The sequence below is a fragment of the Primulina tabacum genome, chromosome 14 (genome assembly GCF_025594145.1).
Source record: "Primulina tabacum isolate GXHZ01 chromosome 14, ASM2559414v2, whole genome shotgun sequence".
NCBI lineage: Eukaryota > Viridiplantae > Streptophyta > Magnoliopsida > Lamiales > Gesneriaceae > Primulina > Primulina tabacum.
In genome coordinates, this window is record NC_134563.1 from 7,949,703 (window position 1) to 7,968,122 (window position 18,420).

The window sequence follows — 18,420 nt, forward strand, 5'->3', positions numbered from 1 at the left end:
TTTAAAATCTGCACATTCAAACATCATAAATACCTTTTCTGTCAGATTTTTTATGGCTTGTTTAATATGATTATTATATATAGCTTTTAGAATAAAAAATAAAGATTTGGTCAACTTGATTTTTCACGTTAAACCGATATAAATCATACGAAGCTAACGTCAAATTTAACAAAATTTGATCATTGATCCTACAAATAAGGTAATACAACACTTCTCCGGCACGAATATCCCAACTTACTCCATACTCTCATTTATTATTACTTTCTAACTAGTATTCGTATTAGCAATTCTACAATATAATTAATATTAAAAATAAAAAAATTATAAAAATAGTATAATGCAACCGAAAAAATTATAATTACAGTAATACAACATAAATAATACAATTAAAATATAAGAAATTATTAAAATTACCTTTTCAAATGTGGTATTACGGAATTTGTAATTAAATCAGCTACCGGAGTTTAACATCTGCAATAAATTACAAACATTATCAGAAATAATATACAAAAAACAATTCAATACAGAAAGAAAAAACAGAGATTCGATTTACATTCGACGCAATTCTCCCAAATTCTGATACTCAACACAATTCTCCCAAATCAAATTCTAAATTACTGAGACTCGGCGCAATTCCCTAAAATTCTGATATGCGGCAGAAAACTATCAAATCAAATTACGAACTCCGATAATCACACGATCGATGCAATTTAGAAGGGAAAGACAATCACGGATTCTTTATAACTAAAAAAAATTTTCACGGACTGAAGAAAAAAAAGCGCTAACAATGCCGAAAATTTAAGCTGAAGTATGGATGAATTCGTCAAATACTCGGTGCAATTTATAGGCATGAAATTGTGTCACGGATCCATTTGAATCCTTGACACACTGTCCCGGATTCAGAATCCGAGACAGTCTGTCCCGGTTTCTAGCCGGGACAAGTGTGTCACGGATTAAAATGAATCCATGACACATTTAAGCCTTTTTTTTTAAATTAGAATCCGAAATTTGAAACTCCGATTTATAATATTTTCACAATGTTTTAAAATTTGTAATATTTTAATAAATGAGTTTTAAAAATATATTATTTTTTAAAAAAACCCTTCATTTGGATTCATGCATAAAGCATACACCCGATCACTCCCAATACAAAGTCAAGTCCTCAAATTCAAAGGAATCTGCCTGCATGCTCGGTCAGGCACGTCTATAACCCAATCCATTATCTCCACGTCACCAAACCAACCATCGGTCCAGATCATTCCTCAAGTCTCAATCAACGGCTGAGATCCCACCTCTAGAGCCTTCCACGAAACCGGACCCTAAAGAGTTGTCGCGTTTTACTCGCAGCTTTAATCAACGGAGAGATAAATTTTTACGTAAGCAGATCACAAATATATAATACACGCGAGAGCAGGCGTTTCCCGAGCTCGGGAGCAGGAGCTTTTGGTGTTCCTTGATCGTAGCTTTTGGATCTTCTGGCCCTTTATCGTACCGGCGGCTGTTTGGATTGTCTGTGATTTCTCCGGTGGTGCTTGTTTGTGTCTGTCCACGGTGTTTTCTGGTGTGCGGGGAGCCGGCAGAAATTTTCAGATCTGTCTTTGGGTGAGATGATTTTATCAGTTTTAAGGTGTTTTGTACTTCAGTTCGTGATTTTAATCGTTTTTGCATGGGGAGCATTTAGTTTTCTTCGAGCTGATTTATTGGTACTTAAAGTTATGGAGCTAAGATGGGAAAGGATTGTAATTTGTAATTAAATTATATAGTGATTTGATGGATAGAGTGCGGGATTGATTAATTTATTGAATATGGATCTGTGGGTTGCGAGTAGATTCAGTGTCCCAGCTGATTTTTGTTTTTTGTTTTTTTTGTTTCCTTTTTCTGAATTTAACAATTTACTTGTATCATGTTAAATAGTCTGGGAAAAGGTAATTCAAAATAATAATTCTATGTGTAGATGTTTAGATTTGGTTCCTGATATGGAGAATGGAGGATTTCTTTTCGGAAAGTCACCTCCTTTTTGGTACATTTGATTTTCTTTTGGCGATGAGAGATTTTGATCGTCCTTTGCTGTTTTTTTTTTGGAATGTGCGGCTCTTTGTTAATTCCTTTTATGGTTGATTTGATAGTTTATAATTTCCTTACAGGTTGTGATCCGCGGCTGAATTGGAACTGTACTGTAGCATTTTATCCGTTTCGTCTTTTGAGATAAATAAGTTGCCGTTTAGTTTTGCGCCTGAGCATTCTTAGAGTCTGGAAAGTTTAGATTCTGTTGCCGCTGATTGTTGATTGTTGTTCGATTTGGACATAGTTCTGTTTGATCGGCGACTTGTGTTTTCCTATTGGGAGTGCGACAGCCCTCTTTGTTCCGAGCTTCAAGAAGAAGCGTCACTGTACCTTCTCTTCCTTTTATGTCTCGTAACTTGGACAGATCTGTTAAGACTCAGATGGCTGTGGCTATTTTCAAGAATCCGCTTGGAAGTGGGGACTTTTATGGAACCAATAGGACAGGAGGGAAACAGACTGGAAGGAGACGTGTTTTTGTACAAACTGAGACAGGTTGTGTGTTGGGTATGGAATTGGACCGGAGTGACAACGCTCATACCCTGAAGAGGAGATTGCAAGTTGCCATAAATTTTCCTGTTGAGGATAGTTCTTTGACGTTTGGTGACATGGTACTGAAGAACGATCTCAGTGCCATTCGGAATGATTCCCCTCTCCTGCTGACTAGGAATATGATCCATCGGAGCTCTTCAACTCCCTGTTTGTCACCCACGGGCAGGGACATCCAACACAGAGATCAGAATGGACCAATAGAGGTGTTGGGGCACTCAACTCGTTTTGACCCAGCAAAACAACTTGTTAAGAAAATTGTCAAGGCAATTAAGAATGGGGTCGATCCAATCCCTGTGCATAGTGGGCTTGGAGGAGCATATTATTTCAGAAATAGCAGAGGTGAGAGTGTTGCCATTGTGAAGCCCACAGACGAAGAACCGTATGCACCCAACAATCCGAAGGGGTTTGTTGGAAAATCTCTAGGTCAACCAGGCTTAAAACGCTCAGTGAGGGTCGGGGAAACAGGGTTCAGAGAAGTGGCTGCTTATCTTCTCGACTCTGACCAGTTTGCAAATGTCCCACCTACTGCACTGGTGAAGATCACTCACTCGATCTTCAATGTGAATGATGGTGTGAATGGAAACAAGTGCCAGAATAAGAACCTTGTCACCAAACTTGCATCCCTCCAAAAGTTTATTCCGCACGATTTTGATGCTAATGACATTGGAACCTCAAATTTCCCTGTTTCTGCTGTGCATCGAATCGGGATTTTAGACATACGGATTCTTAACACTGATAGGCATGCTGGTAATCTTTTAGTTAGGAAGATTGATGGTGTTGGGAGATTTGGTCAAGTGGAACTGATCCCCATTGATCATGGCCTCTGCCTGCCTGAGACTTTGGAAGATCCCTATTTTGAGTGGATTCACTGGCCTCAGTCTTCAATCCCATTTTCAGATGATGAACTTGAGTACATAAGAAATCTAGACCCTGTTCGCGATTCGGAGATGCTGCAAAGTGAACTCCCTATGATTCGAGAAGCTTGTTTGCGGGTCTTAGTCCTTTGTACTAATTTCCTCAAGGAAGCTGCTGCATATGGGCTATGTCTCGCTGAGATTGGGGAGATGATGAGTAGGGAGTTTCGCAGTAGTGAGGAGGAACCAAGTGAACTGGAGTTCATATGTATTGAGGCAAGAAGGCTTACTACTGAAGAGATGTTATCTCCCGATGCTGATACAGATTCAGAGGAATTTCAATTTGACATAGATTGTGAAGCTGGTGGATACGACTCCACCCCGAAATTTTCTTCGGAAATCCTCATGTCAGGAACAACGTTTCATTTGGGATTTGGAACTGTTAATGGACGCACTCCACTACCTAAACTAGAAGAGAGTATAGAGGAGGAAGAGGAGGAAGAAAATGGAGGAAAAGACGAGGAATATGAGTTCATTAGTGCTCCAATCCTAGCAAAGAATCCAAGTATTCCGAAACTGTCAACTTCCCTGAAAAATATTAGCTTAGGCGACAATAAGCAGAAGTTCCCACCGTTTCCAGGACCACAGCTGGGTCATGGCTATCTTGGAAGTTCATCATCCAGCCACAGGAGCGCAAACGAGCAGGTCCCTTCAAGTGTTAGCTTCGTGAAGCTAGCAGATATGGACAATAATGAATGGGAACTGTTTTTGGAGAAGTTCCAGGAGTTGCTTCATCCTGCATTTGTCAAGCGGAAGTCCATCACCCTTGGTCAGAAGCAGAGACAAAGGCTCGGAACTTCTTGCCAGTTTTGAGATCAAAATTCAACTAATCTATGTGAATGTGGAACTTCACTTGAAGAAATAGTACCGCAGGCTTGTTGCATGAGAAGCTAGGATAGATTTGGTTCACGCAGCCTCGTTCGAGCCATCTTAGGTGGGATGAGAGCAGCTGTAGCAGTTATGTAAATATTCTTTGAAGGCAGCTGACTGACAAGGCTGACTCAAATTCTTTGGTATTTCTTTTTTGTGATTATTCTTTTAGGTTCTAACTTTTCTTGCTGGACTCCGTGGGCGTTGGATTAATAATTTGTTGAATGGAATCTTGCGAATGAAATCTGTGTGGCAAAAATCGAACTCGTGTGTGAACTTCTGTGTTTAAATGAGCTAGATTTGGTGGTGTTTTTTACAATATGCAGAATCGAAATGATTGTTTGCTTATTCCGAGTTTGTGAATGTCAATATGTTAACTGTTCCATTTTGAGATATTTCTCGTGCTATACAAAAATATATGTATATATAATATAATATTATAGTTTCAATTATGAAGAAATATATTTGCCAATTCAGAACTAAAATCTCTACCATGATTAATTATATTTTTGGTACGGCAAAAAAAAAAATGCAATTTAAATCATTACAAATGCACTGCAAAAGTAAAATAAATAGATAAGTTCTAGGAATAAAAATATAATTTGGATAAAAATTAAAAAAATAACGTAAATCAAATATATAATTTTCCAACAAAGATGTAATCTTCTTAGGTTTGAAAAAATATGATAATTATTTTATCATTCAGAGTTGTTTTTGGTCATCTCATAATTATTTTATCATTCAATGGCGAAATCGATGCTGACAAAGTGAAAGGGATAAGATCACATAATAAAGTTTGGCAGGAGTCCCATCACGCGCATTCAATAATTTGGCGAAACGACGCCCTCTGGTCGGTTTTTTTTTTTAATAACATAAAAGACAAAAAAAATATTACAAATTAAAAATCTAATAAAATTATAAAAATATGGAGAACACTGAAAGATCGGTTTTATATATTTGAAGGTGTTTAAAATATAATATTTTATATAAGTTGCAATAGTTTGTGATCTAAGAATAAATACACCGATAATTAAATCGAGTTTGATTTTCAAATCAAGCGAAATACGCTCGAGATAATCATTCGTAAAGAAAACTGAACAGTTTAAAATTTTTAGCTTGTGTAAACTGAATAACTAAAATAAAGAAAATCAGTTCGGGCTTGTATCAGTTTAGTTATGGGAAGATAGAAGGGTAGGATCCACTAGAAGCTTTTGAATTATACAATACTTTGTACGAACCCACTTCAGAACGACAGCACCCAACTAGAACTCCTAGCACTCAAGATTTCAGGCAGCACCTGACAATCCGCATAATGTTTAACATCTCTTATGCCAAGACTACAAACACAATGTTTAATGTTTTGTGTGAAGATTCACTCAGCTAAACAATAAGCTCAACTATCTGTATATGTGAGTGATTGTGTGAGAACTGATCTAATAAATACAACACGAAAATGTTCTCATATAACTGAGCTAACTACTTTTAGTAAGCTGATATGAAATGAGCGTGCCCTTTGTTTTCTTTACAAACTAGTATTTTGTTGTAGTTCCGCTTGTTCTTCAATGGCCTTGATTTGGTATTTATAGTCGCTTAGCTGACCGTACATGAAGACTCGATAATAATGTCCGTTGTATTTGCATGTGCTTCCTTATGATATGTCTCTTCATTCTGACAACTGTTCTGGAAGCTTTCCTCTTTTAGCTCTGCTACAACGTCTATTATTGTACATTTTTCTGTGAAGTAGCTTGTACCTTGTATATTCGTGCTTAGCTGAATTCTATTTGATAATCTTGTCGTGATATGCAAATCGATCAGTTACAATTGATGCTCTGAACTAATCTGGTGAACTGGTTCATTGAACTGGTCTGGTGAAGTCAGTTTGGACTGGTTCAGTTTGGCAATCAGCTGGCATTTTGATAGCTTCAATTTTGGCTCGGGAACTGATCAGTTTGGGATCTGCGTACTAGATTCTAACAAGTTTATCTAGTACGCAGATCCCAAACTGATCATTTCCCGAGCCAAAATAGAAACAAAAATAACAAGTTTTATTAACATCAAAATCAAGATTGCGAACATAAAATATTTCAACAATCTCTTCATTTTTTATGATAACAAGACTTTAACAGTTAAAGTATTTAGTGAGTAAAAATTTAAAAAAAATTAGCGATAAAAGAAAACTCAGTTTGAGTAATAAACAAAAGCTTCCCCTCAAAAACTGAATTGAAAAATATTTTAGACAAAACATTTTAAAAGATAATTTTTTAAAAAAAATATTCAGTTCGAGGGATAAAATATTAAAACGATTTTAGAACTCTCCCCCTTAAAAACTAAATTAAAAACTCTCTTTTCAGATAAATTTTATCAGCCTTGGACATTCAAGCAGTTTAGGCAACAAAATTAAAATGGCAGTCCAGTTATATACAAACTTAACTTGATAGACATAATGTTTATTTAATCAAATAAGTGTCCTTTGTATCATACATTTAAGTACATCATTTGTAAGGGAAATTGCTATTACAATAGCATATATTAAACAACATTAAATATCAGTAAGTTTTATACATAAATAGAACTGGATATACCAACAAATGATTACCTTGAAACTTGAATTGTTGCATTGATTCTGAGTTTCTTTTCCAGAAGAACAGCTAACTCCTTGGACTTGATCTTTGTGCTTGCAAACTGGTGTAGTTAATGCAAACTGAACTCAACTGATACTGAACCGCATTGATCATTTGATCTGATCTGATATGACAATGAATCGGCGGCATACTGCTGATGATTAAGCTCCACTCATCCAACAGTTTCAGCTAGAAGTTGGGTTTCGTCTGTTGATCAATTGAACTAGTCAGCTTGTAATTGAAATCTAATTAACCGATCAATTTTGCTGAAATACCGATAGTTAGGACTTAGAACACTGCAGGATGATTAAAACACCAAACTCGGAGACTAAAGAAGTGGCCATAATATTAGTTGCAGAACCAATCATTTTTCTCTTCGCAACTCGTGTTAGATAAACTTTTTAAAAGGATTCTAAAAATAATATCAAGTAATTTTAAATAACATATTAAAATATTTTTAAAGAAAACAAATTTTAATCATTTTTCAAATGTCTTTCTTAGAACAACTAGCTCTGATACTAAATGAAAGATCGGTTTTAACATCCTTGAAGGTGCTTCAAACACAATATTCTCCATAAGCTGTAATAGCTTGTGTTATAAGAATGAATATACCGATTACATAAATCGAGTTTTGTTTTCAAACCAAGCGGAAGACACTCAAAATAATCCTTCGTAAAGAAAACTGAACAATTTAAAGCTTTTAGCTGGTGTAAACTGAATAACTGAAATAAGAGAGATCAGTTCGGGCTTGTATCAGTTCAGTTATGGGAAGAACTGAACTGATATCAGCTCAACTGATCAAATCAGTTTTAAAAACAATAGTTAAACAGTTAAAACACAAGATATTTTTATGGATGTTCGGAGACTTCAACTGCTCCTACGTCACCCCTTCTACAACCTCGGGTAGGATCCACTAGAAGACTCTGATTTATACAACTCCTTGTACAAATCCACTCCAAAAGGGCAGTACCCAACTAGAACTCCTAGCACTCAAGATTTCAGGCAGCACCTGACAATCCGCGTAATGTTTAACGTCTCTTATGTCAAGACTACAAACACAATGTTCAATGTCTTTATGTGAAGACTCACTCAACTAAACAATAAGCTCAACTCTCTATATATGTGAGTGATTGTGTGTGTGTAGAGCCCAAAATCAGTAGACGTAAAATCCAAGCATTTATTTAATTGTTAAATTATTTATTTAAGTTTAAAATGATTTATAGCGTTGCATGATTTATTCAAATGCATTATTTTAAATTAATTATGTTTATGTAATGCACGATTTAAAACTTTTTCTTGAGTTTCACGTTACAGGCAATTATTCGAGGCGGGATCGAGGAAAGGAGACCGGTGACATTTTTTGGGCAATTTTTAAATATGACATTTTTATTTTAAGTTATGGATGGGGTATTTTAAATAATTTATTTAGTTCTAGCATTTTAAAAGCCTAAATTATTTAATTAGAAATTTTAGAATTTGTAAAACCTCTCAAGTTTAGTCATGATGTATTTTATTGTTGCTAATTAGGGGATTAACTTTTAAGTAACATTTTATTTATCATTAAGCAAATTAAATACCCCTAATTAGAACACACATACACGTTTTCACTCAAAACACACGCACACACACGTTTTTACACACTGAAATCGGCAAAACACACACACTATCACAATTAAGATTTTTATTATTTTGAGAAGAACAAAACCTAGGGTTCTTGGGTGTATAGCAGCCGCCCCTTTCCTTCGAGTTTTCCAGCAAGTTTTCGGTGAATTTTATTGCAAGAAAACCGTCCCACAAGCGTCCCAGATCAATCCTCGTGCCATCTCCGCTTCGGTATCGTTGGTTCGGTAAATTTTAACATCATAAAGCACGTATATTCTTTTGTTTCTGCATCGATCTGGTCATAGTAATGGTTTTTATGTTTATTGTATGAAAAACATGTGGATGTTATGAAGAAGTTTGAGCAAACATGGTTGGATCGGTTTTGAAATAATTTTTAGATCTAAAACTCAAATTTTGCTGTCAAATTAAATACTGCGACTTTTCGGTCGACTTTTTGGAAAAATTTTCAACATATAAAACGTAGAACCTTTCGATACCTTCGATTTGACAGTAAACTCAAAATATTTAGATAAAAATTGAGTGAGTTATGGTGTTTTTCCTGGGACTGCTCAAACTGCGTCTTCTGGAAAATTTTGTTATTGATGTATTCTTGAAGTTTAATTGTTGCAGGCTTCGTTGGTAACGTTGGGTGACTGCTGCTGTGTTTAAGCATGGTGAGTATGATGTGGGGTTGATGTTTGGTGTTTCGTCTCGGGTCGATAGGCACTTGGTTACATTAGAAGTCGTAGAAAGTATTTTGGTGTCAAAATTCATGTTTACGGATTATGTTGCGTAGTTGTTGTGCGTCGTTGTTTTGGGGACATTTGTTTGAGTTGAATCCTTGTCATAGCGTCCTTAGATGAGTCTCGTTGCATCGGTTCGAGTCGTTTAAGTGTGACTTTTAAAATTGCATCAAAATGTGTCATTTTGGGTTGGTTGTGCGCAGGATTAGCGCCGCAGCGCTCGCCAGGGAGCGCCGCAGCGCCCGTTCTGCGCAAGCCAAGCGCCGCGGTGCTGCCCTTGTGGCAGTGCCGCAGCGCAGCACTGTCCAGCGCCTAGGAGCTCGTCCATGACTTTTTAAAACACTATTTTAGGCTCATGTCTTCTATGTTTTGGGAAATGTTCACACATCATGTTAGGATTTGTCTCGGGAGTTGATGTCGTGGCTTAGTACAATGATTAAAGGAGGTCAAGTCCCGAACGATTTAGAACGTCATAAGAAAATTACCATTTTGGGTGGTGAGCACGATCATTATGTCTAAGTATGGAAATTAAGTGCTTGAACTCTTGTTAGTATGTTGCAGCAGCGGCCCCAAACGAGATCCAATGAATCCCTCAACGTCAAGTAAGTATGTTTGACGTGCAAGAAAATATTTCAAGTTTTTGAGGAAAGCTAAATGTCTTGTGACCAATTTATGTATGGGATTGGAAAGCGGTAAAGCATGACCAGGGACCAATCCATCCCATTAAATCATGAACGGGTTTAGATCAGGATTGGAAAGCGTTAAAGCATGAACGGGGACCAATCCACCCGTTAAAGCCTGAACGGGGATCTCATGTATGTGGCAGTGTATTTTTCCCTGTCAGCCCAGTATTGTGGTTTAGTCTGATCAGGCGATTTATGTTATGGGTCACTTGCTTTGAAACATGCATCTACGCAAAATGATGAAGTTATATATGTTCAAGTATGCAAGCATGTTTAAGAAAATTTTTATGTTTATGACACGTCTATGTATGTACGTATGCAAGTTCAAGTTTAAGTGCAAGTTCAAGTTTATGTATGTACGCTCTATTTTAAAGTTGCATGTGGTTTTATTACGTATTACTCGTTACTTTCAGTTTATACGTGTTGAGTCTTTAGACTCACTAGACTTGATCGATGCAGGTGAGGATGACTTGGAGGAGACTAGGGGTGGGGACCAAGGAGCTGGCTTGGACTGAGCGGGAGGCTAAACCCGAGGACCGCCATGTTTTAAGTTTTATGAAATGTCAAATACTCTGATTTCACGCTACTGGTTATGAGATTTTAATCAAATGCTTTTGGTGAACTTTATTTTTAGATCTTTTGTTGCAACCACTTTTGGAGACGTACAGTTTATTTTAAATCGAAATTGAGAGTTATTTTATAATCAAGAAAATTTTTATTTTTCCGCAAATTTTAAGTAGTAAAAAGTACGGTATGTTACAGTGTGAATGTGTGAGAAATGATCTAATCAATACAACACGAAAATGTTCTAACACAACTGGGCTAACTGTTTTTAGTAAGCTGATATGAAATGAGGGTGCCCTTTGTTTTCTTTACATACTTGTATTTTGTTGTTGCTCCACTTGTTCTTCAATGGTCTTGATTTGGTATTTATAACCGCTTAGTTGATCGTACATTAAAACTCAATAATAATATCCGTTGTATTTGCATGTGATTCTTTATGATATGTCTCTTCATTATGACTACTGAAGCTTTTCTCTTTTAGCTCTGATGCAACGTCCATTATTGTACGTTTGTCTGTGAAGTAGCTTGTATCTTGAACCTTGTATATTTGTGCTTAGCTGGATTCCATTTGATAGTCTTGTCGTGATGATGCGATAATGGTAGGTCAAGCTCCAAGGGAAGCGTGGAATCCTTTAGAGTTTCCGGAAGAACCAATCACAAGGGGACGAATGAATAGATCCAAGGAAGCATTGCATGTATTCATAAACAATCAAGAGGAGCTTGCAAGCAAGGTTCCAAGCCTCAATGGAGTCTTGATGCATATGAGTGATCTTGAAGGCCAAATGGATGCTATTAAGTGCTGAGTAATGTGGGTGGACCAGCGCCACAGCGCCCGGGAAGAAGTGCCACAGTGCTAGGCATAGCGCCTAGGCGCTACATGGTTCAAAATTGTAGCACCTAGGCGCTACAGGCGCGCTGCCTCTGCCGTGGGTTCTGCGCCTAAGCGCTACTAGATCAGCTCCGCAGCGCTCGGCCTGCGGAAAAATAGAGAATTTCCTTATTTTGAGTACTAGATAATTTGGAACTTATCTTTTGATTTGTTAAGCAATATTTGGATAAAATTTGTACACATTTTCAGATTATTGAATACTGAATTGAATTATTCTTGAGTTTCTCTCAAAGAACCCAAAAGCTTAATGCTTTGTTATCAAAAAAATCAAACTTATCAAAGTTTTATTTTGTGGCGTTTGTTGATCGTTTCTTACGCGAATTGTCAAAGAACAGTTCTTTGAAGGTTCGTTCGAGTGTCGATTGTTTTCTTGTGATTATTTGTTGCTAAGATTTTCATAATTTAGAGGTGAATATCACGCAAGACTTGATTCAAAATATTGGGACATCACAACACGGATCCTTATTCGTTATTGAATTGAGGGCACGATCCCATATAATCGTGTTTGCTTTCTTTCGTTCTAGGATTCATATCATTTCCGAAGGCCGAGCGCTGCTGTGCTGATCCTGTAGCGCCTAGGCACTGAATCTTTGGCTGGGGCAGAGCCTAGGCGCCAGTCTGTAGCGCCTAAGCGCGAGGCATGAAATTCTAGCGCCTAGGCGCTAGGCAGCATATCCCTTGCGTTGCGGTGCTTCTTCCTGGGTGCTGTGACGCTGGTCCACCCATATTACTCCACACTTAATAACATTCATTTGGCCTTCAAAGTCACTCCCATGCATCACGACTCCCTCGAGGCTTGGAACCTTGCTTTCAAGCTCCTCTCGATTTCTTATGAATCCATACAACGCTTCCTTGAATCTATTCATCCGCTCCCTCGTGATTTGTCCTTCCGGCAACTATAAAGGAGCCCATGCTTCCCTCGGAGCTTGATCTACCATGATCGCAGCATCCTCCACTTTTTGAAAAAGATTTGTCCTCAAATCTTTGCTACTTGTACAAGTCTGGGCATTCTAATATCGTGGCAGATGCCATATCCCCACGGGAGTCTTCTACGGTGTGCGCCACTGCTGTCTCTGTTCCATCTTGGGATTTTCTAGATGATATTAAGGCCGAATACGCACACTCGGACGAAATACAACAGCTCATAAAGGAAAATGCAGGGGCTTCTCACCATGACAATTGGGCTTACGTAGAAGGACTTTCACTTTATAAATCTCTGATTTTTCTGCACAAAATGTCACCATTGATATCTCAAATTATTAGGTCCCTACACAATTCGTGCCATGAAGGATATCAAAAGACATTACAGAGAGTGACTCGCGACTTCTATTGGGCAGGAATGCGACGACATGTGAAGGAATTTGTGGCCACTTGCCTTGTGTGCTAAATGAATAAAATTGAGCATCTTCAATAGGCGGGGCTCCTACAATCCCTACTGATCCCTCACCAGATCTGGGCAGATATCTCGATGGACTTTGTCGAGGGTCTCCTCTCTTCGCATGGAAAAAGTGTGATCTTCATCGTTGCAGATAGTTTCTCAAAGTACACACATTTTATTGCAATCGCCCATCCTTATAATACTGTTTCGGTGGCCCACATTAGGGGTGTCAATCGGGTCGGGTGGGTCGGGTTTCAGGTCAACCCGCGATTTTTTTTCAACCCGAACCCAACCCGAACCCGAAGCAACCCGAAAACCCCCAACCCGAACACAAACCCGTCTAACCCGACTCAACCCGTCTAACCCACCTAACCCGGATTTTATTTATTTTTTAAAAAAAATTAATGGAAAAAAATCAAAAAAATAAAAAATAATAAAAAATATAGAAAAAAAAACTTTCAAATTTAAAATTTTCAGAAAATGTCTCTGTTGAAAATCAACATGAAATGTTAGGGGGAAAAAGTTTTTAAAAAAATTACATGGTACGTGTCTCTTTGGTATTTTGAAATGAAACTTTTATCTTTATTTTAAAAAAATTTAAATGTGAAATTATATTTCAAAAAAAATTAAAGAGATTGGTGTTGTTTGTGGTATTGTAGATGTTGACGCCATTGAAATTCTTCTTGCAAATAATCAAAAATCCAAAATTCTTTTTAAGATTGTTGTTTGTGGTATTCAAATATGAGAGGATAAGCAAGAAGAAAACAAAGAAATTGGCTTTGTAGAGGCAAGTGTTGAACACTTTCTCCTTAAGAAGAATTTGTCCCTCACAATGTGCTAGAGGTTAATGACAATTTTCTCCCAAGATACAACTACAACTCTTGAATAATGAGCACTCAAATATTCAAGTTCTTTCACAAAGAAATAAAGAAACTCTCTCTTGTTTTAAGAAGGAAGAAGACAATATGCATATGATGTTATGTATGTTTGATTTTCAAAAATATCAAACATATAATGTTTTTTAAATGAAAAGACATGATCTTTAATTCATAAGGGGTGTCCCTTGACCATTGTAACTGATCACAAGCATCAAACAATGCCAAAAAAATGAAAAAATGTCTGAAAAACTCGAAGGGACGCGGTTCTGCAGCGCTCAGCAGTTCTCGGCAGCGCCTGTCGAGAGCGCTCGGACCCGCGCGCGGGTGCGCGCCTGCCAGTACTGCGCGCAGATCTGCGCGCTTGCTACTGTTCATGCGCAATTTTTTTCCCCTTTCTTTCGATTTTCGTCCCTTACATGTTCCGACTACTCGTTTTAAGTTCGTTCAACATATGATGAACTCTTTTCGAGTTTTATTCAGAACCACCGAACTTAATATTCGTTCATTATGCTTCGTTCTTCGTTTCGAATTTTTTCAATCAAACACATTGATTTATTTGCTAAATTTTCATTCATTAAGCATCAAAATTCCAACAATTGGGACTAGAAAATAGTTGTGTAAATTGTAAAACTTTTTTTTAAAAAAAAAACATGATGGGTCGGGTGGGTCGGGTGGGTTCGGGTCACTGGGTGACCTGATATTTTTTTCGGGTCAACCCCAACCCACCCGGAAATTTTTTTTTAACGGGTTTGCATTCGGGTCCGACCCGTTTCAACCCGAACCCGAAAATCATAAACTCAAACCCGATATTTTTTGTGTCTTCCCGTGTCGGGTTCATTTTTGACACCCCTAGCCAACATATTTTTTGAGTACGTGTTCAAGCTGCATGGACTACCCGAGTCCATTGTCAGCGATCGGGATGTGACCTTCACGAGTTCCTTTTGGGAAGAGTTGTTTCGTTTGCAAGGGACCAAGCTTTGTTTCAGTTCATCATACCACCCTCAATCTGATGGGAAAACGAAGGCTGTTAATCAAGTTTTGGAGATGTATTTACGTATTTTACAAGTGACTACCCGAAGAAGTGGGGGGAATGGCTCGCCTTGGCTGAATATTTCTACAACACGATTTTTCATTCTTCATTTTGTGCCTCCCCGTTTGAGGTCATCTATGGGATAAGACCTTCGTCTCTTATCTTATTTTCAAGGGATAGCTTGCCTTGAGGCTGTGGATTAAGCACTACTTTCTCGTCATGGACGTCAGAGAACGGTTGCCGCATGCAAAAAATTGCATGAAGGCGCAATATGAAAATAGTCACCGGGAATTACAATTTAATGTCAATGATGTGGTTTTGTTGATACTCCAGCCGTATCGCCACTTAAGTTTAGGGGCCCGAGCTAATCGGAAGTTGTCTCCTCGATTCTATGGGCTTTTTAAGGTGTTAGAGCGTACTGGGTCAGTTTCCTATAAATTAGAACTACCATAGTCCGCCAAAATGCATCCCGTTTTCCATGTCTCATTCTTGAAGCCATTTCGTGGGGCAAAAGCATGCGAGCCCATGCTCCCTTCTCTCCACTCGGGAGAGCAGCTACCTACTCCTCAGGCCATACTCGACCAGGATGTTCACAAGGGTAGAACAGAGTTGTTGATTCATTGGCACGGGTTGTCACCAGCAGAGGCTTCGTGGGAAGATGTGGCATTGTTCACAGAACGCTTTCCAGCTTTTGTGTTTGCGGACAAACACCGATCTCAGGGGGTGGGTGATGTCCCGATCAACACAGCGGGCTAGGCCCAGCAAGGGAGTCTAAAGGCTCTGGTTTATAAGAGGCACACACACGACCGATTTAAGCCTAGGGATTAGGATTCTTTTTCTTATTTGTTTATTTTGAATTTTGATAGGATTTTGTATTTAAGATCGGGTTTTTTATCTTTTCATCCTTAGGATATGGTAGATGGTTATCATCTTTAAGATATGGTGAGCTAGAACTCTTTTGTATTTATATTCATCCCACGTTGAATAACAAGATCATCGAAATTTCCAACAAAAAAAGTGTTCCGAGATTGCGAGGTTCTCTCTATTTAGCCTCACCATTATTCGTACAATTGTCGGCAAGGAAAAAAGTCTAATAAACCAACACGAAATCTAGATTCCACAGATTCCTCTAGCAAGAGACCCGTTACACGATCCTTTACGTGGGAACGCGACATAGTGATATCAGAGCAGGGTGTAATGGGTGACTCGGCCATCTCAAAACAACTTGATGCATTCATGAAAAAGTACATAGAGGACAAGAAGGTACATGACCAGATCCAGCAAGGGTTTCGAGAGCAACTGGAAGAGCTATCCCTCTCAGTGGCGGGTTTTCGAACAGAATCAATTCAAAATATGACATGGACAGTAACGCGAGGGGCTCGAGCGATTCCCGTCGCGACGGACCTGATAGAGGAGAAGCTTTTTTTAGAGGGCTGTGCTTTTCACGGTTGGACCTTCCTCGATATGATGGGATGATCGACCCGCTCGGGTGGCTCATCCACTGTGAATTTTTCTTCCGCCATCAAAACAAACCAGCCCACGATAGAGTAAGAATCGCAATGTTCCACTTGGAGGGAGATGTGCAATTATGGTTTTTTTAGGTAGAGGAGAACATCCCCAACATGACTTGGAATCACTTCAAAGAGTAGTGCCACCTACGCTTCAGTCCAATCCTACGCTGCACTAAATTGGGAGAAATATCTAAATTAATGCAGACGAGTTCCGTGGAAGAATATCAAAAAAAATTCGAGCAATTAATGGCTAGGCCGACCAACCTATCACAAGACCAGCTGGTGGAGCTTTTTATTAGAGGGCTATACGAGGGTACTGCAGCAGAGGTCCTCATTCATCTACCTCTGGACTTACCAAGGGCCATGAGCCTCGCAAGGTTATAAGACGTGTGCTCTGGTTTGTGTCAATCCAATACCACGCCCACTAACCGCCGTAATGCTGCCCATCAATCAACGGGTCCATTTATCCGACGGTTAAATCGCTCCGAGATGGAAGAACGAAAGGCGAAAGGACTGTGTTATAATTGCGATGAATTATATCTTCCGGGGCATTGCTGTAAGAGGTTGTTCTGGATAGAAACATTGGATGATGCAACACAGAGAGAGGACCAGAGCCCCCCTCTCAATGAAGAAGAGCCAGCGGTTTCAATTCATGCTCTAACGGGTACACAAGGGGCACAAACCATGCAGATCAAGGGGTCGATCTCACACAACCCACAGCTCCTCTTAGTTGATTATGGCAGTACACATTGTTTTCTGGACAAATCCTTGGCACAGATTTTGGGGCTCTCAATGGAACCCGAGGATACTCTTCGGGTCTTGGTGGCAAATGGGCGACAGATTCCCTGGGTGGGAGTTTGCCATAACATCGTTCTAGGATTGTGAGAATATAAGTTTTGCATCAATTTCGTTATTATTCCCTTGGGTGGTTTTGAGGCGATTCTAAGGGTCAATTGGCTCCATATAATAACATATTTTGTATCTTGTAAACAATGAACATTTTTCAGTATTGTTATATTGTAATATTGTTGGTTGTTTTGTCACCAATTTCATACTTGCGGGTCTGAAAAAGTAATTTCATTAATTATTAATTTTTTAATTTTATTATTTGTTGTGACAATATTAAATTATTGTTCGTAATTATTTTATTACAATGGTATTTGCGTTTGTTATAATTATTATTTTATATAATTACTACTATTATGATCCTCATTGACATTTCATTAGTGTATATAACAGTTATTTTTATTATTATAATATTTAAATTTTGGTTATTTTTATTATTATAATATATTATTTATTATTGTTAGTACTATTATTATTTAATTTATTATATATCATTTGAAGACAATAGGTAAGTTATAACAATTAATTTGTGTGAGAATCCTAACTAATACTAATATATTTAATAACAATACTAATTTATTTATAATAATAGTAATTAATGAAACTAAGTTATAACAATTAATTTGTGTGAGAATCCTAACTAATGCTAATATATTTAATAACAATACTAATTTATTTATAATAATAGTAATTAATGAAACTAATTTATAACATTTTTATTTATAGTAATTAAATTTAATAATAATAATATTGATGTATTATGATTAGGCTTGTCAAATTGGGTCAGGCCCGTCGGGCCAGCCCACCCCGCCATAAAAATTGAGCGGGTTGGGTTAATAAAATAGCAGCCCATTTGGAGGCGGGCCAAACGGGTTGAGCCCGTTTGGGTTGCGGGTCAAGACGGGGCTGGCTGGCCCGCCAAATTAGGATAGAATTTTATATTTTTAAGTTTTATATAAAAATTCTTATTTCTTCCTTATTTTTTCCCATGTGCCTAACTTCAATCACTCTGGTAAAATCTCTATGCTTCTATTTTTTTTTGAAGATATTATACTCTCTAGTCTCCTCCCTTTTCTTTAATGTTTAACTCGAACTAATCCATAATTATCGAAATAATATAGTAAATAAATTAATTATGTGTATTGTTGAACACATAATATTTTCTGAAATTTACAACCGTCTGTTTCCTCGACTTTCTGTTATATTCCAATGTTTCTCACTTTTTAAGAAAATGTGGATGGTAAGAGCTAGTTGCCTTGTGCGGACAAACCCTGAAGA

At 37.9% G+C, this 18,420-nt stretch overlaps 1 protein-coding gene across 1 annotated transcript; it reads left to right on the forward strand.

Annotated features, from left to right (window-relative positions):
* The first annotated feature begins 1,352 nt into the window (after positions 1 to 1,352).
* Positions 1,353 to 4,792, forward strand: LOC142524088 (phosphatidylinositol 4-kinase gamma 5-like). Its single transcript, XM_075627820.1, has 2 exons — positions 1,353 to 1,602; positions 2,145 to 4,792. The coding sequence occupies exon 2, from the start codon at positions 2,409 to 2,411 to the stop codon at positions 4,338 to 4,340; it is 1,932 nt and encodes a 643-aa protein (XP_075483935.1). The 5' UTR covers positions 1,353 to 1,602; positions 2,145 to 2,408; the 3' UTR covers positions 4,341 to 4,792.
* The last annotated feature ends 13,628 nt before the right edge of the window (positions 4,793 to 18,420 follow it).